Source organism: Corapipo altera, unplaced genomic scaffold, assembly GCF_003945725.1.
Source record: "Corapipo altera isolate COAL_440 unplaced genomic scaffold, ASM394572v1 64, whole genome shotgun sequence".
NCBI classification, from domain to species: Eukaryota; Metazoa; Chordata; class Aves; order Passeriformes; family Pipridae; genus Corapipo; species Corapipo altera.
This window is the reverse complement of record NW_020884893.1, coordinates 1,779,870-1,801,399: the sequence shown is the minus strand read 5'-3', so window position 1 is coordinate 1,801,399 and position 21,530 is coordinate 1,779,870. Positions and strand designations below refer to the sequence as shown.

Sequence of the window (21,530 nt, the reverse complement as noted above, 5' to 3'; positions counted from 1 at the left end):
TATCTCAGAATATATTAGTCACTGCTCTTGCTGGGACAGTTCAGTCCATCTTGTTAGCTTTCCTGGAACTTCCAGCTACTAACAAAGGAGGAAGGAAACCCCCTTCCCCCAACCCTATAGTACAGCTGGCATTGAAATTCTTCCATTCAGAAGGAAAATAACAGGAAGGTGGTATAAGCTGGTCATCTTATCAGCTGAACAAATGGGTGACTATCCAGTGGAAGAAATGTTGTAATTTAATTATCAATCTGTTTGCTTTATCTGCCCCGTGTAGGGAAACAAGCAGTTAAAACTGAAATCCTAGTAACCTGTAGCTGGGGCAGTGTATGGCTCGAGCCTGCAGTGCGGTGGGAGCACACCGGGGGTCACTGTGGGCACAGGAGCCGAGGGAAGGGCACAGGGAGCTGGGAAGGGCCCGGCACGGTCCAGTGAGGCTCTTTATTCACTGTCCACTAACGAACGGAGAAGTGACACTGGATTAAATCTGCTTCAGACCCAGTCTGATAGTGTGGCACAAACAGGAGTGGTTGTCTTTGTTCACCAACAATGCTGGTTTTATTTTCCAGTTATCATTCAAAACACAAAACCAAGCTGAGGCACAAGGGATCCAGTCTTCATCCTTTCAAGTAAGTGAAGGGCTGTTCCTTTGAAAGAGGATGTGCCAAGTCATTATAACATTTGGTCCACACAAACTAAGCAGAAGTACTAGTGCTTCATTTATCCTGTATTAAAAAGCATAAACACAGAGACACTGGGCAAGGAACTAATGCTAGTAAATTCTGAGATAAGGTTCCTGCTTTGGGAAATGTCATATCACAGACCTCAGGCATGCCCTGTAAGCCCCTTTGGCTGCATTTTCATTTTCCAGTGCTGTTGAATTACAGAGTCATCTCCATCTGGAGGAGAAGCCATTTAATTAAAAAGATGTTGATTCTTTCCCTCAGAGCAGCTTATTTTACAAGCTTTTTGGGGTTTTTTAGGTGCATTCAAGTGTAACAGAGTTTGCATGACCCTGATGTTTCGTGTGTGCAGGAAAGCCCTCCAGGAGAAGGACAGGCTGTGGCTGCTGCGGGAGCAGAGGAGGAAGAAGAAGCTGCGCAAGCTGCTGAAGAGAATCAAAAACAACGACACGTGCAGCATGCCCGGGCTCACCTGCTTCACCCACGACAACCAGCACTGGCAAACTGCTCCCCTCTGGACACGTAAGGATACTGGAAACTCGGGAACAGGGAGGTGGGTTCTGGCTGGCCCGGGCCGGGCTGTTGGGTTCCGAGTTTGGGGTTTCAGTGCCTGTGTAGCCAAGGCTGCCCCAAAGGAAGGAATCTGTTCCAGTGCTGCACAAAAGGCAAGGGAGGTAAAAACAACTGCAAGTAACCAACAGACAGTGCACAGTGTACAGTGATGGGTGTGGTACCTCACCATCTGGAATGTTTCCCAACTGGACAAGACATTGCTTTAATGAGCCGTGTGGTGTGGGTTAGGTGTGCACAGAGCAAGAGGCTGATGCTGGAAGGCATTCTCTGCTTTAGAGCTCAGGAGTGAGAGTTACCCTCTGTGAATCAAGTAATGCTTATAAACAGAAATAATTAGCAGTGCTAAAGACTATAGCTGATGCCTTTATAACTCTTCCATTTGCAGTGGGCCCTTTCTGTGCCTGTACCAGTGCCAACAACAACACGTACTGGTGTTTGAGGACAATCAATGAGACCCACAACTTCCTGTTCTGTGAATTTGCTACTGGATTTCTGGAGTATTTTGATCTCAATACTGATCCATATCAGGTATCTGATCACAGACCAAGATCACAGCTGAAGAAATACACCATTTTTCCTCATTGATGATCAACTGAAATTGCCCAGTATTGCTGCAGGATGTAATTTAAGGCCTCTATCACTTAAACCAGTATAATTTGGCTCTTTCCTGTTACAAATAAAGCACCTGTATTCCATATATGCAAGCTATCAAACTACAGAGCAGTAGTTACTAACAAGAACCCCCTGTTTATTGCAGCTAATTAATGCAGTGAATACGCTCGACAGAGATGTTCTCAATCAACTGCACGTCCAGCTCATGGAACTCAGGAGCTGCAAAGGGTATAAGCAATGCAATCCAAGAACTAGGAACATGGATCTAGGTAAGTGCCTCTCCTGTTGCACTCACAAACCCCCCAAAAAGGAAATGGGGCTCGCTCTTACCGTTATGAAACTTGAATCAGTCAAAAGGATTTTAGTATTTCTTAATACTGGCAATGTCCTGCTGAGGCTGGTAACTGCATGCTTAGATTTTTGTAGGTGTTCAGTTTGTGTTATGTGATGGTTTTAAAATTAAGAATGATATTTAAATAGCCTAGTGATGAGTGTTACAGAGATGCAGAGGATGATGAGGAAAGAAAGATACTGGTGAAAGAGGGAAAGAATACCCTGATAGCCACTATCAAGCTCAGAGGCCAGTTCAAGTTGGAAGAGACTTGTGGAGTTCTGCTCCAAACTTATGCTCAAGTGCAGGGTCAGATGTGAGGGCATGCCAGGTTACTCAGGGCAGTGGGTGATCTGTTAAGTTATTGTCTTTTTTAAAACTGTCTTACCTGATACAGGCAATCCCAGGTAACATTGTTAATTTTTCTTTACCTAGGACTTAAAGATGGAAGCTACGAGCAGTACAGGTACATTTTAAAAAAAAAGTTACATTATTATTGTTAAATGCTACTTTCATGCTGAAAAAACAAGTGTGGGATTGGGAACCACATGGACAGGCATGGCCTGGAAGGGCATTTGAAAGGCCCTTCCACCCCAGTTGCTTTGAAACTTCTTTGTTTCACGTTCTAACTTCGGTAGTCAAAACTCAGGCTGAACTCTTCTCCTTCCTCATCTTTCAGACTGTAGTGCTGCTGGTTTTCTTGGTGATGGTTAACCTTTTTCTCCTTTTGCTGCTTGAAAATTAGGCAGTTTCAGCGTCGAAAATGGCCAGATGTGAAGAGACCATCATCTGCCAAGTCACTGTGAGTTGGGAGCAGTTCACCAAAAGCATTTGCTTTTGCTTTAGCTTTTTCCTTTTCTTTTTGCATGCAGCACCTTTTATAACATCATCATCCATTCTCATGGAATGCTTAAGTGGGAAGTCCTCTAAATTATGCAAGAAATATGATACTTGCACATCATTACTGACAACAGCTGCACAAAACCTCTTGGTCCGTGTTTTCTGGCACTCCAGGAGCGTTAAGGTCAAGGCAATTTCAAACGAGTAAAGGTGGATGCTCAGCTGAAGAAACCAGTTATGGTCAACTGCCAATTAAATTTAAAGACCAGGATGTTGGTTCTGCCTAAATTTAAATTAGTAGCAGCTACCTTGTGGTTTTTCACCCAATCCAGAAAGAACAAAACCGACTGTAATTTCTCGCGAGCAGGGAGACAGTACCTTGTACTTTCTTGCTCTTTATCCGACCACAGCCTTCTGTTGTGAGCAAAAAAAGGAAGTTAAAACAGAAAGTAGACTACAAGACAGATTTGTATCTGAGAGTACTTTTTTTCTTACTGAGCTGCCCTTTAAAACTTGACAATGATATTCAGTTCTCAACCTGCCAGAGCTCAAAGGCGAGATACAAATTTAAGTACTTAAAAAGTTACTGTCTCGGAATCTCCCCTTAAAAAGAAGGCAGAGATTTCAGTTCATTAAAAATCATAAAGTGCTCTCAAACTGTGCAGTGGAAAAAATATGCACAAGTCCCTTCCTAGACAGAGTCTGGCCTTCTCACTCGCCCAAGAGGATTTGCTCATGTAATACAGAGTATTTTTATTTCTGGTTGAAGAGATCTAAGACTGGCTTTAGAACCAGAATGAATCTTGAATTAACAAGCTTTGTACAGGTTGAAGTTTCAGAGTTGGATTGTTTCTGTCATACACCTGCTATGGTTTTATAGGTGGTGCACAGTGTTTCCATTGTTTTTTACTGCATGGAATCATTAAAAAGATTTAACTGCTTTCTACTGGAATGTTATGCACTAAAACTGTGTTTGTTTTATTTTAAAGAGGACAACTGTGGGAAGGCTGGGAGGGCTAATCTCCCCAACTGCTGCACCTCCATGAGGATACAAACTGGCCAGAACTTGAATCCGTGTACAGACTAAATGAATTGTAACATTAGCCTGAAGGACTGGATAAACTTTGAGGCTGAAATAGGTAGAACGTTTGCACTGGTGAGTGAGTTGAATAGATGCAGTGAAACTGTGGGAAATGCTGTCAGAAATACAGGTCTCTGAACTCCACTATTGTACCTGCTTTTTGCTTTGGATTATACCTCACCTGCTTCACGAGGCATTTTACTTCCAAGAAGACACAAGTAACGCTGAGCCAGGAACTGAGAGAAGAGGAAGCACAGCCCCATCCCAAAGGGAGCCATTCCAGCGGCAGCGTTTATAGACAGCTGAGGGAAACTCCAAACAATTGTCAGTTCAACTTCCTCTTCAGTTGTCACCAGAAACACTTCAAAGCCAAGTCCAACTCTAAAGCAAGATTTAGAATCATGGATGCTTTTGCTTCTCACTGGGGTGAAGGCAGGGGTCGAACAGAACTTTGAGCAGCACTGAGTGTTCTCAACACCACGACATTTCTCCAGTCTCCTCTGAGGATACATTTTAGTTCCACGTCTGTCTGTCCATCCTACTGCCACCTCTATGAAGATCAGAGAAAATCTTCACTAACAGATCTTTGGAGGGGTTGTGTAAAATATTGCTCAATATACTGTTTGCAAAGCAATTCCTTCAGGTTGTAAAGAATTTTGTTAATAAAAAGAGTGTAATGCCCACGCCCCGTTTCTCAAAATGTTACTTACTGTGGCTTAGGACATGTCAGAATTCATCCATTTTTAGAAGTACTGAAAAATTTCAGTAAATGTACATCTCAAATTTTAACAAAATCAGATTTGTATGAAGGTTTTTTTTTGTGGTAATAGCTTATTGTGTGTTCAAAACCAAAACAAATCCTTTGAGAAAGCGGCGTTTGCTCAGCAGTGTAACTTCTACATTTATTTTTTAAAAAAGGCAGCTCTGAGAAGTTCAATACTTGTAGTCAATAAAGAATAACCTAGTTAATAGTTTAGTCTACAAAAAAAGTTGAAGTTCTGAATGACAGTTACTGTTTAAAGGCTTTTAAAGGGAAAAAAAAAACCCCTATCATTTTACTAAAGAAGCACAGTGTACAGAGTTATTTGAGTATTTTCATAAGGACATTATTAAATACATTGTAGTACAGGCCATTGTAGCACAGGCACTAGTGGTGAGATTTGTATTTATAATCCATGTTACTCTGCTACCTGTTTTAAAGGCACGTGCCCGAGGGTGCTCACGGGGCAGGACTTGACCAACTGTGGCCTTCAATCCTAACAAAGAGGTACTTTTTCTTTTAAAACAGAAACTTAACTTGCTCTTTTAGAAATGCAGTGTAAAAGAAAAAATACAGCATGGAAATTATTCTTCCTGGTTTTTGCACATAAGGAAAATCAAGTGGAATCATATCCAGGCATGTAGATCTCTGGTACCACACCCCCCTACTCAAAAATTAGACTTGGATTTAGGAACTAAGGAAAAAACAAACAAACAAAAAACCCCTCATAAAACAAAAACCTGCTCAAAAAGCAGAAGTGGAGTCTTTGTAAATGTGATATACAGCAAGACTGGGCTTGAGTATTTGTATTACATGTGGTAAGTCAAATATACTTCCCAAAGTTTTCTTGCAAGCTTTTTTTAATTATGGAAGTAAAATATGATTGTCTGTCTTAATCTAGCCATAGATTTTCTTTGCAACTTGTTACAGCTTTCATGGATTATTAGAAATATCTACTAGGTGATGAGATCCTGAATCAATACAAATAAGTAAAAAACAAAACACATTTTGGCTGCTTCCCAGAGAAAAATTTTAGCCATCTCCTAAACTTTACAGAAAGAATCTGAGGTTAGATGTAAAAAAATTGGCACTTACCTTTTTTTGTGTGTTCAGCCTTTAGTCCTTGGCCAGCTGAGGGCGTGATGGTGAAAATCCTGCAGGGCCCAGTGTTCCTGCTCCTGTTGAAAAAAGTTACCTTGTTCCTTTACACAGACCCCTGAGCTGTGGGGTTCTTTGGGACACAAGAAGCAGCTGCTGTTTTGTGAAAGGTAAGTTGTTGCCCAACTGGGGAAAGCTGCCACCTCTTCACCTTTCAGCTCTTGTACAAACTGCAGTTTGAGTTGACAAAGGCAACACATCCCGGGTGCTCTCGATGCTCAGTGGGTCCCAGCAGGGAAAGGTCGCAGTTGTTGCTCCCTCAGCTTTTGCAGCCAATTAGGAGAAGATGGAAATCATTCTCTGCACAGTTTTCCTCAGTGGCAGCACTGAATTTTCTCTGACCTTTGCAGGATACAGTCATGAACCTTAAAGTATTAGACAGCTAATCAAGTTCTGATTTTAAATAGAAACCTTTATTTACATTATTATTAACATCCAAACACAAAAGCCAGAAGGGCGGTAATACCTTACAACCAACTCTTTTATAAATCAGTCCCCGTGATTTTTCTGTTTTGCAAAATAAAGATACAGATATTTCAAGCAATACTTACAATGTAAACTAAACTTAAATGCAGTTCTCAATACTGTATGCCTTCTCCTGAGAATTTTTTTAAATATTGCTCTCAGAATTACATGGTTTCATACTTGCTGTATCATTCTGTCATCTGGTAGTCTGCACATAAATTCTAAAATAAAAGGTGTGCTAATTGGTGCAACATTCAAATAAGTTTTTGTCTTGTGACTGAAACGTGGTCTGGATTTTCTAACTTTGAAAGCAGTATTTTAGGCCAAGAAAAAAAAGGATTACATATGAGTTTTATTAATAACCACATGGTTTCTGTGATCAAAAGAGACACGTAATAAAACAACACATTTATGCAGCAGTGATCAGAGGTGGCTGTACTAGCTAATTGATCTCCTACTGTTGAATAACATTATACAGGTTGTTTTTTAAAAACATTCAGAAAAATCTGCTGCTACAGAACCAAAGCAAAATTGATGGCAATAACTAAATGTCAGCAGATTTCAAACTAGATGTACTATGCAGGATTAGTGCTGCCAAGAAAGATGTCATCATCAATGCTTTTTAAAAATGCCCCCTCCCCCTTAATCAAGTTTAAGCTAAAAATCTTTGGATTCAGCAAAAAAAAAAAAAAAAAAAAGGTACAATCTAAACACAGATGAGAAAATGATGATCCTTAAAACATCAGTCAGGTACCAGTTAAACACAGATGTATAAACAGAATCACTTTACAAAAATTGTAGGGCAGGATGTATAAAGCAGTCCATAGTCCTAAGAGCTCACTAATGAAAGCAACCAGGGTTTGTAGTTTCCATCAATATAATGAACAACTACAAAATATAAAGATTGTTCTGCTCTGATCTGATATAAAAAGCATGGGATTGTTGCCTTTCAGCTTCAGTAGGCAGCACTTAAATAGATATGTTCTAAGAAATGTAAAAAAGGGGAAAAAAAAAGTTCCTCAGGCTTTTAAAAGTTTTGCATTAAAAAACACACGTGGCTTGGACAGAAGATTTCAAATAAATGCTGTCACCTAATCTGTTTACTCAGTGCTAATGGCAGAGATTGACTGATCTGCATTCCCTTTGGAATACAACTGGATGCTAAGGATGAATGTTTTGAGACTATTTCTATTTAGAGTTATCTCTATTAAAATGGAAGATCACTGAATATTCTGAACAATAAAACCACCTCTTGCTAAGGTACCAAGAACAAGCAATAAAGAACACAGATCAGGGTTGGGTTTTTTGTACTCACTTGGGAGAAATCAGTCTTCCATTACACAGTGAACAACAGAACAGGAGCACCACACATCTTAACACATTTCTGGGTCATCACTTAGGGAAGTTTAGAGGTTTGACTTGTTGTAACTTTAAAAACTGCAAAGGGATCTTCATTCCAAGGCCCCAAAATGGAGGGGAAAAAAACCCCCACATTATCAGCAAATAATATGTAACCAGACTTAAATACTGATATCAGAGAAACCTGCTTAGAAAATACATTCCTTCCTATTAGACCAATCCAATGGAGGTGCAGACATTTGGGTAAAGTGTGGCTTAATATCCTTAAAGATTTCTGGATGTCATGTAACAACAAACATTTTGCAACAGACGAACATTTCCAAAGATAACACTTAGAGCTCATTAAAATTGACCAAGAAAGACACAATCCAGATTCATCAGCTGAAAAGGTGACCTATTACAGAAAGACACGACTGTCCTGACAAAGCTGGGACATCTCACAATGCAGAGCCTTTGTGTCAAATTGCCTTCTGTAAAAAAAGACATGTAACAAAAGTGCTCACAGGTGGAGAAAGCATTTTACAACCGGTCTTTTTTATAAAAAGCTATATGTTAAAGATGTAAAAATAAATGAAGTGTTGAAGACCAAAAAAGAGAAATATGTGGGCCAAAGTCACCCAGCTTTAAAGTCATTAAATCTAATTAAAGAAAAATTCTATTTGGACCTCAACTACACTGAGTTTACAGAAATCAATTTTGTTAAATATTTAGCTTCACAAACTCTGCAAAAATGAGTTAGTGACCTACAAAAGTCATATATATAATACATTATCTTAAAGATCATATTTACAAAATTTATTCACAAAAAGACTGCAAAATTCTGATTCTGACTGCAGTGCCTTGCCTTTTCTGAAGTTATTTTCCAAAAAAGATGAAAGATTATTGCTCTAATTTCCATACACAGAACACATTACATTATGCAGTCTTTTCAAATAATTCTTAAGAGATTGTGTTTGAGAAGGAACATGAGTACACCCCTACCTTCATATTAAGTCCTTATCACAGATATTGCATTAATCCATTATATAGTCTTCTATAAAGTGCACTCAGCTGCACAGCAATATGTAAATATTAGTCACAACTGTGTTTAAATAATTTAAACTGTTTATCCTCTCTTTTTAACCCTTGGCTTCAGTGGACAGGATTTTGGACTAGAATGTGCCAATTCATTTTGCACTGCTACTTTGCTTGGGAAATCCCTGACTCTTGGGGGTAAGAGACTAAAAGCAGCATTTATATTCAGGAGTTAATATAAAAGAGTCAAGGCTAAGACTACATTCTCTGTCAGGTACTGTTACTAGAGAAATCAAAAATTCTTACCACTGTGACTTCTCCAGGCACTTTTGTCTGCCTGTAGTTGAAGGGCTTTGGATACAGTAAACAGATCAGGTACACCAGGAGCCTACCCACCCAATCTACTAAAATGCCATTACCAAATTCACAGTTCTAGAGGAAGAGTGCCAAAAATATTAACAAACTTTTGTTGTACTCCACAATATACAGTAATACAGAGACTTCTACTATTTTTTTTTTTTTTTTGGGATAGGTTGTTTGTTTTTTTTGGCTTATTTTTTCCTCTGAATGAAGTAACTTCTGCAAGCCCAGTCTGAGTCATCTTCCTTTCCAACACTAGTGCATCAGTAATACATCCTTTCTTGCTTGAAGATGTGGTTCTGGTGTCAGCAGTACTTCTGTTAAAGAAAAGAAGAAATAATCATCAGAGAAAATAAAAAACACCTTTGCTTAAAAAAATAAATAGTCCACATACTGCATTTGGAAGAGGAAACTACTGATAATCAATGTCTGTAAGCAGAAGAGTAGCTTTTCAGTGCTCCACTTCTTTGAAAATAAATATCTAGAAGAGAAATGCTCTCCCAGAATCTCCTAAACACACTATTTGGGTATCTTCATGTAGGTTTGGAAAATCTGACATTTCCCCTTCATTTTCCCCTTTATGAAAGGCATTTGTTGTATCAAAGTCTTCCAAACCCTTACTTACTGCCCAGAAGTCCTCAGATTATTTTCCTCAGGTACCTTGGACAAAATTTCATGAGGTACATTTTCCTTGGACAGATTTAGCTTCTGTCAGTATTATGTTGCTCATCCCTTGGTATTTTGTGTTAAGAGTGCAGCAATATTTTGTAATTAATCTTTCTTTTCAGGGCCTATTATTAGCATGTTTTCCCCCTAAATGAGGGGCCTGTATTTCCCATAGTTTCTGGCTATGCATCCACAAGCTATTCTAAGGTAACTACCAGCAGCAGCAGCTGCCAGAAGGATCCCACACTATCAGGATTCTTGACTCATAAGAGCTATTACATATCATTTTCAACATCTGCTGAAGATGGTTTTCACAGTGTCCAGGGGTGGCTTTCTGGGGTTTCTCCAGGTTCAGAAGTTATTTCATCATCCTTTGTGCAGTCTAAGCCTTGATCCTACCTATGATATTTAAAAGTCAGCAGCTACTCAAAGCATCCAGCTTAGGTGCATCGTGGATTAAATATCATCAATAATAAGGTGTCTCTTTGCACATAAAACTGGCAGGTCCCACACATATAAGTATGAACAGGATAACTGAGAGCAGGACTGTGCCAGAGGAACGGATGGAAGCAGCCCCTACCCCAGTGGAAAGAGTCAACATCTTTTTGCCAGTCTGTAGGAACAACTCACCTGGTCTGGGCCCATGGGCATTCCTGACATAGGCATGGCATTAATACTCATCTGTCCCATGTGGCCACTGCTGCCATTCATGTGCATCATACTGTAGGCTGCTGGATTGCCCTGATGGCTGAACTGCTGCTGGGGGAAAGAACTGAGGCACAAAAGGACAAATAAAATTACCTTCTGAAAAGTTTACACACTGATACATTGTCTTCCCTGCACCAGCTGGCAACACATGAAAGATAAAACTGTTTTCACATTTACTTGTTTCTACCCAATATCTGTTTCATGTGGAAACAAATTTCCCTCCCCAAAGGAATTTTGAATTTTTAGAAACACAGAGAAGTATCTGCATGCTGGGTGAAACCTTTCTGGAGGCTCCTGTTAGGGCTGTATCATCCACTGTAATACTATTCTGACCTTTAGTATTTCCCCACAAGTTATTTTTTCAATATTTAAAGACTGAGTGTTGCTCCTGGTTACTAAGACTGCAGAGGTCCAATATTAATCAGTGCAGCTAAGCATAAAATACACTTAATCACTCTATTTCTTTAACCAGAGCAGGATCAAGGATAATACAGGCACCAGAAAGACAGTGATTTTTTTCCTCTTCTAAATCCTTTTCCTACTACAAGCTGTTTAACGTAGTTTCTACTTTGAACAAAAGGAAAGACACTTTCTGAGAAGCAGGTTGTAACTGGGAAGTTCACCTGTTCCTGGCCATGCTTCCCGATGGCCAGCCCTTCATCTCTGAGGACTGGTACATTGCTGCTGGCTGAGGATGCTGCATCACAGCATTCTGGGAGGGTCCAATTCTTGATGATATCATTGGGTTGGGAGGGCTTGATACTCTGCTAAATGCAGGATCAGGTTGTTGGCTTAAACCTTAAAACAAAGGAGACACAATACACTTCAGTTGCCATCACCTTGTACTTTTAGTTTATCTTCTTGCAGCGATTGGAAAGGGAAATGTCATCCTTTTTTTGTAGCAGTATATTCCATTTTTCAGAATGACTGGTATTTAGGTAGTTTGGGGTTAATAAAAGACAGGGAAAAGAAAACCAGACAGATGAAAAAAAAAACCAAACCATGTTAGTACTAGTACCATAATTAGGTGGATAGGGGAATTGCTGTGGAGGAACTTGAGCCATTGGAGGGCCTGTCAAAGCACTATCCATGCTTCCTGTGGCAGTCACATTTGGTGGTGGACTGAAGGCCTGAGGTTGCTGTTGCTGCTGCATCATCATTGCCATCCTCTGTTGTCTAAAATGGTGACTTATTAGTTCCCTGTTACGCTGAGCCACCATTTGAGCATTAAGAAAACCTTGCTGCTATCCCCCAAAGAAAAGAAAAATCATATTAGAAAATGTTTTTACACATGAAATCACGACAGAGTCAATCAAAGCACCTACACTCCTTCTAAGACCCAGCATATCCATTACCAGAACAGGAAGTTAAGAAAACCCCACAGCCAGTACAAAAAAAAGTCATCAAAATATTAAATGAAGGTTTTCATTAAATTGTCATTAGTGCTAAACAAATTATAAAGTCGATTAGATATATTCTACATAGGAAAACTATTGGCAAACTGAACTGATAACATGACCTAATGAACAAATCCTCTGCAATCTTGGGAACAAGGGAGGTAAAAAAACCACCTTTTTTTTAATTGTGCAGGGGGACAAAACCAAAGAGGAATGCTGTGGAATCATGAAAGAATGGCAAAATTCCAAACAGTGTAATAATTACTTACCTGTGATCCCACCTGTGGCTGCATAACTGGTCTCATTGCTGAGGTATTTCCACTGACTGGACTCTCCATTTTCATTTCAAGCGTCTGACGGGTCTGATTCATAAACTTGGAAAAACACATTTTAGCAGAATTAGCCTGAAAATAACAGTATCTCAACAAAGTAATGGCAACTCCTGCAAAAAAAATTTACTTACAGACTTCTTGAATCCATGAAGTGCAATGGTTAATTTTTGCCTTGTCTGATGTACCCAAAGAACCAAACCATTTGGCTAAGCAGCTCCAACACACACAAAAAGAAAAACCCTCCAAACAGTGCACTACTACTGGGCTTTGGGTTTTTATTTCCCTTGAAATTAGCACTCTTTAAGAATAAAGAGTAGACTATTTATTTGTTCCAAATCATGTTTTGGGCAAAAGGATATAACTACTACCTTTGCTTAAAATAATAAAATTCTGTCTCCCTCCCTCTCCCTGACATAAGGGCAAAGCCACACAGACTGAACTACTGTCACAGAAAAGCAGAGAGAACACGATCAAACACCACCATTCCACATCACACAGCAGTAGCTCAGTTTTCCAAGTTTTCTTTGTACATTGTATTTGATACCAGGCCTGCATTTCCACATGGGGAATTCACTGTTGAAATCATGCACCAATTTTGTAAGCAGTGCTTTCAAACTACTGTTGCCATCTATGTAGCTGTGTCTATTCTCTCACCTTTCATCCAAAAGAAAATACCTAAGTGAACATGGACAAAGAGACCATCCAGAGCTACATTGCTCAAGAGCACTGTTCAAAGTCACAACACTTTGTGTGCTGCAGGAACCAATCCAATGTGTAGCTGGGGAGGCTGATGGAGAAATAAAGGTCCTGAAAAAGGTTCTTTCACTCCTACAGCCATCAGGCACTTGGGGAGAAGCACTGGAAAAATGAGAGATCTGTCCTCTCAATCATCTGTTGTCATGGCCATTGTCATACTTGTGAAGCAACACAATTCCATGTGCAACTGATCCCTCTCTGAAACACGAAGGAATTGTGAATGGAGGAGCAAAGAATTACCTGCTGGCCCTGAAGCCTCTGCTGGAGCTGCATGCGGAGCTGCTTGGGGGTGTTGGTCCGAGGCCTCATCACGTTGGCCCTGGGATGCACACTCTGCAGTGGGAAGTTGCTTGGTTGGCCCATCTGATTCATCACTGAATTAAAAGATGGCTGTTGTCCCTGGATGTTACTAAAACCTCCTGGCATTGTTGCCCCTTGCCCTTGATAGGGCTGGCCATATAACGAAGGCTTCTGGTCAATCATGACGGAAGATTCCTGACCTTGAAACGAATCCTGTTTGGGTTCCAAAGCTTGTCCCTTCAACAGATACAAAAGTGCTTTCACTAGAAGTATATTCTTTAAGTAGGAATTCCTAAAGAAGCAATAAAACTAACACAGCATATTACAACAACCAGTAGTTTCTTGGGTAGAACACAGCATGGACAGGGACTGTTAGTTTTCTCTCCAAACTAATGAAACAGCAAAAGTGATAATTTATAACTTTTCTTTTAAACCAGCTCTGCTGTACAGTGTGTACACAGGCAGATCAGTGTCATTGGTCAAGCCCTTCCACACTTTTAAATGCTATTTGTACAAATGATTTTGTGTGTGTTAGCAAGTTCCAAATTATTCATAATTTTTTTCCTATTTGCTAGCCATGCAAATTCAAGCTGGAACTGAAGGAGATGGAAGCACACACGTCACTGCCAGTCAAATATTTCAAAACATAAGCTCAGCTGACAACAGGTTACTAAAAAAACCCAACACAATTCCCAGCTTATAGAATTATAATGAATTACACCCAAAAAACACCTCTTTACACCAAGGCATGATACAATAAACTTCTACACGAATATTCCATTTTATCTTCCTTGGAATGCACAAGAAGTTTAATCCATACTGAGCTTCTCCAATGAAAATTACCACTCAGTGTAGAGGTTTCCAAAGGCAGATGTAGGAAAATGAGGATGAGGAAGCGAGGAGAGGGAGTGAGAAGGCCCCCTTCACTTTCTTTTCAAGTAACAAAAAAATACAGGATTTTGGAAAATAAATGGCCAAAATCTCTGTTTACTTACTTGGCTTACAAGATCAGGAATTCCTAATGCTCTGTCGATTTCTTCCAGCCCTGTGACATCTGTGTTACTCAGCAATGTGTGCAGCTGATCCAGAAGTGCCCTTTCATCATTCTGGCCTTCCATATTTGGAGCTGAACATAAGAGGTCATCCAAAGAGTTTCTAACTAGCTGTCTATAAATATAAAAACATTAAAATCATAGAATCATTAAGACTGGAAAAGACCTTCAAGATCACTGAGTCCAAGCTGTGCCCAATCCCCACCTTGTCCCCCAGCCCAGAGCACTGAGTGCCACGTCCAGTCTTTCCTTGGACACCTCCAGGGATGGGACTCCACCACTTCCCAGGGCAGCCCCTTCCAATGCCTGACCACCCTTTCAGTGAAGAAATTCATTACACCTACTGCAACCAAACCCACAGTTTTTATATAACATATTGACCTGGAGATGATTTAAGTACTATAACCACCAGAAGACTGAAGTAAGACTTATCAGCTTCAGTCCCAAATTTAGGTTCTAAAATGTCCAGTCACCTTCCAGGTATCCTTGAATACAGGTAAATTGTGTTTTCTCCTGGTTTCTGCCATGTGCCACAGAGACATAATTTCAGATTTTCTCTTTTCTCTGTGACTCCCTTCTCAGGGATTGATTGATTTTTGTTAACAATGCCTTTTGTGGAGCTGGAGTAAAAGATACCCAGTTTTGTATCAGCAGCAGAAATGGAAACAGATTCTCACTCCAATCTGTTATTCCCACTGTGTAGGTTACACAAATTTTTTTCCAGGTCTTAAATTCTTCTGACAAACAGTGAACAGCTGTATTTAGAATTTATCTTAAAACCTTCCCCAAATCTACCTGTTCTGTGACCCCCGGGACGCCTGCTCCACGGACAGCACGTTGTCAGGCCACAATCCAGGCTGGTTAGAAGGTCCAGGCTGTCCATAGGGATTCCCTGCCATGCCAATGTTTATCTCATTTGGCCCTGTGAGGTAAAACATTTGTGGGTTTTTTAAAAACTGAGGGTGTCATCTTGCTCTCCTGGTGTTCAGAGAAAGCATTGAGGATGATCATGCAGATTGTCAAGCAGCTTCACGAGCTGTCCCTGAGCATGTTTTACAGTGTATACACACACAAACTCACAGTCAGCATCATTTCAGAAATATAACAGACTACAGATTTAAATATGACACACAGTGATCTAAAGCTGCTGCCCTGTCAGAGCAGAACTCCTGTTTCTAGTCCTTTAGCCCCTAAAATCAGAATCTTATAGATACAGCACATAGCATGAAAAAAACATTAGAAATTTCTGGCCAATGACATCTGGGTACCAGTAAATATACATTGTCATACTGACATCAATATCTGGCATTTTAAATTCCAATACAAAGTGAAAATCAAAAGAAACAGTAAGTACATAACATTTTGCTCTTTGCTTTCCCTCTACCTACACACACAGCACTACATAGGAGAGTTTATGTCAACCCATTATTTCCCAATATCTGTAGGAATCACCTGGCAATAAGAATTTCTAGGAAGCTGAGCTGAAGAATTCTGACTCAGTCAGCACTGCACAAATTTCTTCCTGATTTAACCTTATAACCACATGTTGCATTGAAACAGTAAGAGAACTGGTAGCAGTCCTGGCAGCCTTCCATGATAAAAATGGAAAGGAAGGAATGCTATTTTGGCCATTTTGGGGCATACCAGTATTGGTACAGTAGACTGAAAAATTTCAGCTCTAGAGTAAACCTTTGTTAGAGATACAGAACAAAAAAACCACACAAGCTTCAAGGTTCTGTTCACATTTTAGACACACAGCTTGTTTTCTCTCATGCAAATTTGAATACTTTGAAGAGAAACTGTATTTGCGATGCGGTTTCATGTGAAATTTGGCTACTCCATGTGAGAAGAATTTTGAAATACTTGAGAAAAAAACTTTAAAAACCACTGACTACCAAGAAGTTGACAGCAAAAAAAAAAAAGGCATCTATGTCAAGTATGATGAATTCAATTAATATCTTCAATTCAATTAATCAATTCAATATCTTGAATTCAATTAATATAGAATCGCAGATGTCATTTAGTTCTTGGAATTTAGCAGAGAAGCACTGTACTGAAAAAAATACACAGAAATCATCTCCCCAAAATCTGGAGACTCACATAGACAACACCAGAAGATAACAAACCCACCAAAACGTCATTGAACGTCACAGTCAGGGAACAACAACAGCCTTTACCTTCAAAAGCCTTTCGATGAAAATACAGCATTCTACCAAAACTGAGAAGATTCTTATGATGAATGCTAACTAAGAAAGCAGTGAGGCAGTGCTGAGCAGGACAATAAGAAGTGCAGAACTTACTCATGTGGATCATGGGTTGCTGCAGGCCTGGCCTGGAGGCGGGCAGGCTGTGGGAGCGCAGGGGCAGAGCCCCAGAGCCGCCCGCAGGCCGGGGCAGCGCCGCGGGGCTGAACTCGGGGCCTGCCCTCAACAGCCCGGCAGAGCCCCCGGGGTCCAACCTGCTCCCCTTGGAGTTTGGCAAACCCCAGTCGGGCTGATGGTGATTCATGGCCACGTTCCTGTTGGGAGCAGTTGCTGTAATGGAGAGCGGGAAATGCAGTGATTTGTCATCTAGGCGTATTTTGGGTTAGGAATTGTTATTTCAGCAACAAGTGCATCTAAAGCTTACCATGCCAAGTTTTAAATCATCAAAACCCTATATGAGTCTATTTAAATGACCTGTGACCTATATTTAAAGGTCATAATAACATATACAAGGACTCCCTGAAACAACATCTCAGCCTTGGCCATATTGACCATCATAACTGGTCTACTCTGGCCTCCAGTCAGGTCTGGGGACACACCAGCTATAACGCTGCTGACGTCTTTGAGAATGCAGCAGGATCACCCTTGAGGAGAAAAGACAAGGCAGAAAGAATCGTGCCTTGCAGAATTTACCACCTAAGGAGCCTTTCTGCTGTGCCTTTTGCAAACAGTCGTGCCTGTCTCATATTGGCCTTTTTAGCCACCAGCGTGTTTGTGACAAATGTGGGCAAAGCCCTTCCCAAATCTTCCTTCATGAAGCCTGGTCATGATGATGATGGATGAGGATGATGATGACTTAACTTACCATTGTGACCTGTACCTGCTTCTATACATCAAAAACATACGTTAAAGACTCCAAATAGTAAAAAACAGTTCAACTACTTAATAAAAGTAAAGTTAATGATACCCAGGTAGTAAACAGTTATTTTCTTATGATTTAAGCTAGGATAATAATTAAGAATTATTAATATGTTGATGGTAAAATTAACATTCTTTAACATTAAGATTTCTTCTAACCAAAATTCATATTGTAATCTTGAAACCTTTTTAGACATAAAAGCTTTTTCCTTTACAATGAGATCTACTAGTAGATAATCAACGAACCCAGATTTGCTCCAAAATTTTCTTGGTTTTCAATCATTCTTGGACTTCCACCCATCAAGTTTTGCTTTTGTAACATGGAGAATGCATTGACATTCCTCACTGAAGAGTTTGAGCCCACAGGGCTGTCTAAAGACATGGCTCTGTTAAAAGGAGGGTGAGCAGCCTGCACAGACTGGGAACTCTTCACACCTGTTAAAGAATTAGAAGATGAAACTGTAATTTTAAATAGAAAGTGCCATTAATGACTTCAATAAATTAGTCTGATCTATTTATGGGCACATATATTTGATCTTAAGCAAGCCAGGAAGAGTTATTTTGCTTATGTTCTCACTACAAAAATCACATTTTGAATACATAGTTAGGATATTTTATAGCAGTTCCCTTTGGCCCTAGACAAAAAAAGAGATCGTTTTAATTTAAGTTCTGTAATGAACCATGTTTTTAACACTTTGAAACACACTAATATCACAGACTCCTTGATATATATACATATACACCCAGGCTTTGGGCAACTCTGACATGAAGATAGAAACAAATGGTTCTGTTTGGAACAGCTTGAATCCAGAGGTGGTGTGTTCAGAGCACAGTGGACAATTAACCCACAACTAGAATTTTCACAAAGGATATGAGGGAAATTAGAAGCTTGCCATCAATTTCATATTATATCTCTAGACATCTACAAGGGATAAAAATTCTCCATTTTAATTTACAACTTGCAAAACATTTTTCCTGATGACTTGTCTCTGAGAAATCCACATTAGACAAACCCAGAATAAACCATAAAACAAGGAACTGAATGTTACTCCTTGTGTATATAGCAGGTGAGTGCTGCCAAGTCAGCTAATAGTGCACAAAATAGCCTGTGAAAGCATAATTAGACATTTTGCATTATGTTTCTCCTTGAAGATATAGGAGATGAAGAAAGTATTCTCTAAGGACTTGAGGATCTTTACATCAGGTAAGAAGAAAACTCTAACTTTAAAACCAAAGTGATATGAAATTCCTTACCCAATAAGGCATTTCCTTGAAATAATGCTTGCTTTGTTCCAAGGTTATTTCCATTGGCAGACATAGCATTATTGTAAAACTCTGAACTAGTCAGATCACCTAGAATTGCATCCAAATTATCCAAGTCTCCATTCATCTGAAAATGATGCAGTAAAACACCAAGGTTATTTACTGTTATATGGCCATCTTTCAGGTTTTATTCAGCTCCTTGCTAATCCTAAAAGATGTAACTGGGAGACAAATGTTTTAATTCACTGATGTTATCTTGAGTTAGATCTCAATTTCCAGAGAGCTTCAGATACCATTTAGCTGCATTTTTTTTTAGAGTATTTTGCTCAGCTAATTTTGAGAATTAGGAGAAACTGGAGGACCACATAACTAAAATGAAAAGCCCCTCTGAATATAAACATTTCAGCCATCAGAAACTACAAAGATAAAAACACTAATGACAGCCAACAGCATCCAGAATGTGTATTATTCAGTGATAAATAAAGTATCTGTCACACACAAAAAGCCTAATTTGATTAATGGCAAACATGACAACACATGGAAATTACCCACAGGTTTTTCTGGTCATAGAAAAAGAATTCATATATAGTGGATTCACATCTTTACAAAAACAGCTTCTCTGAATACCTTAATTAGATCTCAGGAGCAAGGACTGAAACTACATATTGGGTACTATTGCACAGTTGTTAGTGACTTTTCCAGAAGTGGTATTCAAAAAAATGTTACAAGGTGTTCCACTTATAGTCAGCCATTAGCTAATATAAAAACTGTGCCTCATTTTTTTTATTTACATATTTATTATCACTTGGGAAATTCAAAGTTATAAGACACCAGCATGTTTTCAGTAAACTCTGCCACACTGACCAGTACTGCTCACTTTGAAGAGGTTCCAAATCTGACTCAGGGTTTAAATACAAAAATATTATACACAGATTATAATTTTAAGAACAGCTGTCTCTAACTGACTTCTTAGTCACACTTGTAGTTTCAGAATAGTTGTTGGATGGTGCTACAGTTTTCTGTATCATGACACTTCTTGGAATTCTGACTCTAGAAACACTGAAACAAATTAACAGGCATATATTTATTTGAATGCTGAATATATGTAAGTATTTGGGACAACATATTTCCTCACTTAAGGGGAAAAAAAGAGTGCTAAAACCAATGAATAAACTAAACCAAATCATAGCTATTTTAAGTATTACATATTTTTGTGTACTGTTTATATTTTCAAAACGAAATCACATTTTACCTTTTCCTGTTGTATTGCCAACTAATTACACAGGCAGTTACAGCTCCATTTAATAAAACAAGCCATAAAACCAAACATGTGCTATGTGAAATAGCAATGTGAAATAGCAATGTTAGAGATCTGATTTTGAAGGAATAATTTGTTAATAATTAATAAATAATAATTAATTAATGTTAATCATACTGTACCTTAAAGATAACATTAATCCAGGACTTCAGTACACCAGATGTGTTTATATACATATATCCTGTAGTTCTCTTTGTTTGTGCTTTCTTATTTACAATGAAACCTGAGTGCACTGTTTCATTTGTACACAACTTTATTAGTAATGTTTACATGAGAAGTGTTCTATATTTAGCCATTCATTGTAATAATTAAATATCAGTTAGCTCACTGCCATCATTTTACATTATACTGTACCTCCTCTGCTGGTTCCATTTTTATTTTCATCTCTTTTTCTTGACTAGAAGTAGGAATTGTAGAACTAGTGCACTGTCCCATCTTATTATCCACACTTTCTACTTTAGGCTTCAACTCTTTGGAAAGCGGGTCCTTAACATCATCTTTATCTAACAGGTATCTCAGTAAAGCATTGTTCTCCTTCTTCTTTGGGCTCAGTTGTTCCTGTTTGACAGGGCCTTCTCCACAGGAGGTTGAGTTACCAGCATCATGATACGTGTCTTTGCCAGTAGCTTCAGCTGTGATCTTGGCCACCTCTGCTGGAGAATTGCCATTCTGCAGCAATTTATGTAAAATCCTGTGCTTCTCTTGCAGGAGTGAGCCATGCACGTTTGAGGAGGAAGACACCCCTCCAGATGTTGATGAGGAAACTCCTGAAGGACTGGTAACACTGGTAGAAGGCTCTTTACAGTTTGAGTCTAAAGGTGAGTTTGATGCTGTAGAATGTCCCCTTTCGTCTGAGGAGCACGTGAGCAGCTGAAGGAGTTTTTTATGCCCCTTGCTCTCAGACGGTCCTCTCTGACTTTCAGATGCCTCCAGATTTCCCTCTTTACTCTCTTTTTCACTAAGGAGATCCCTGCTGTTTGACTGGCAGACAGAACTTTCCACTTGGTTTTGTTCACAATACAAAGCAGAAGGGCTTTTGGAGTCCTGGGTACTTGTTTTACTTGGCGGAGTTACGCTCATGTTTGGGGAATTATCCAATTTTGGACCCGGTGAAGAAAGTGTTGATAAAAGGGAATTTCCAACACCCTCACTAATGGCTTGCAGAGCACTGAGAGAGCTGCTAGAGAAAGTGCTGTTGCTTGTGTTGCTGGCAGATCCCATTGGTGAGTGCATACCTGTATCACATGACAGAGATCACACTCATTACGTTACAGTATTGCCCAGATCTACTTTTCCTTTGGACTACATATGACTGTCACACTGAGTTAATAATTTTAAAATACGTTTTTACCACGAAATCAGGTAAACCACATTGAAGTAACA

General features: G+C 39.4%; 2 protein-coding genes and 1 long non-coding RNA gene across 14 annotated transcripts in view; 1 reads left to right on the top strand and 2 right to left on the bottom strand.

The window, feature by feature from the left end:
- SULF2 (sulfatase 2) overlaps positions 1-5,477 on the top strand; it is a 117,941-nt gene extending 112,464 nt beyond the window's left edge. For 6 of the 8 annotated variants that reach the window (XM_027646404.1, XM_027646403.1, XM_027646411.1 and 3 more), the window contains 7 exons: positions 567-626; positions 1,033-1,202; positions 1,639-1,781; positions 2,011-2,134; positions 2,632-2,662; positions 2,942-2,998; positions 4,026-4,220. In XM_027646404.1, the coding sequence (XP_027502205.1) occupies positions 567-626; positions 1,033-1,202; positions 1,639-1,781; positions 2,011-2,134; positions 2,632-2,662; positions 2,942-2,998; positions 4,026-4,056 (616 nt within the window). In that variant the 3' untranslated portion in view covers positions 4,057-4,220. Of the gene's footprint in view, positions 1-566; positions 627-1,032; positions 1,203-1,638; positions 1,782-2,010; positions 2,135-2,631; positions 2,663-2,941; positions 2,999-4,025 lie in introns of all 8 variants that reach the window. The other 2 variants (XM_027646409.1, XM_027646410.1) reach the window with 2 other exon arrangements.
- On the bottom strand, positions 537-1,037 carry LOC113948651. The gene is made up of 2 exons (XR_003528200.1): positions 822-1,037; positions 537-722 (listed from the first exon to the last, which is right to left on the bottom strand). It is a non-coding gene; the product is annotated as an uncharacterized LOC113948651 (long non-coding RNA).
- A 952-nt stretch (positions 5,478-6,429) lies between the features above and the next one.
- The window catches only part of NCOA3 (nuclear receptor coactivator 3), a 70,343-nt gene continuing 55,242 nt past the window's right edge, over positions 6,430-21,530 (bottom strand). For 3 of the 5 annotated variants that reach the window (XM_027646398.1, XM_027646401.1, XM_027646399.1), the window contains exons 13-24: positions 20,502-21,382; positions 18,821-18,956; positions 17,813-18,001; positions 16,745-16,978; positions 15,240-15,366; positions 14,388-14,559; positions 13,333-13,632; positions 12,274-12,378; positions 11,626-11,848; positions 11,231-11,405; positions 10,530-10,671; positions 6,430-9,550 (exon numbers count right to left, since the gene is read on the bottom strand). In XM_027646398.1, coding sequence (XP_027502199.1) covers positions 9,539-9,550; positions 10,530-10,671; positions 11,231-11,405; positions 11,626-11,848; positions 12,274-12,378; positions 13,333-13,632; positions 14,388-14,559; positions 15,240-15,366; positions 16,745-16,978; positions 17,813-18,001; positions 18,821-18,956; positions 20,502-21,382 — 2,696 coding nt within the window. In that variant the 3' untranslated portion in view covers positions 6,430-9,538. The remainder of the gene's footprint in view (positions 9,551-10,529; positions 10,672-11,230; positions 11,406-11,625; positions 11,849-12,273; positions 12,379-13,332; positions 13,633-14,387; positions 14,560-15,239; positions 15,367-16,744; positions 16,979-17,812; positions 18,002-18,820; positions 18,957-20,501; positions 21,383-21,530) is intronic. The other 2 variants (XM_027646400.1, XM_027646402.1) reach the window with 1 other exon arrangement.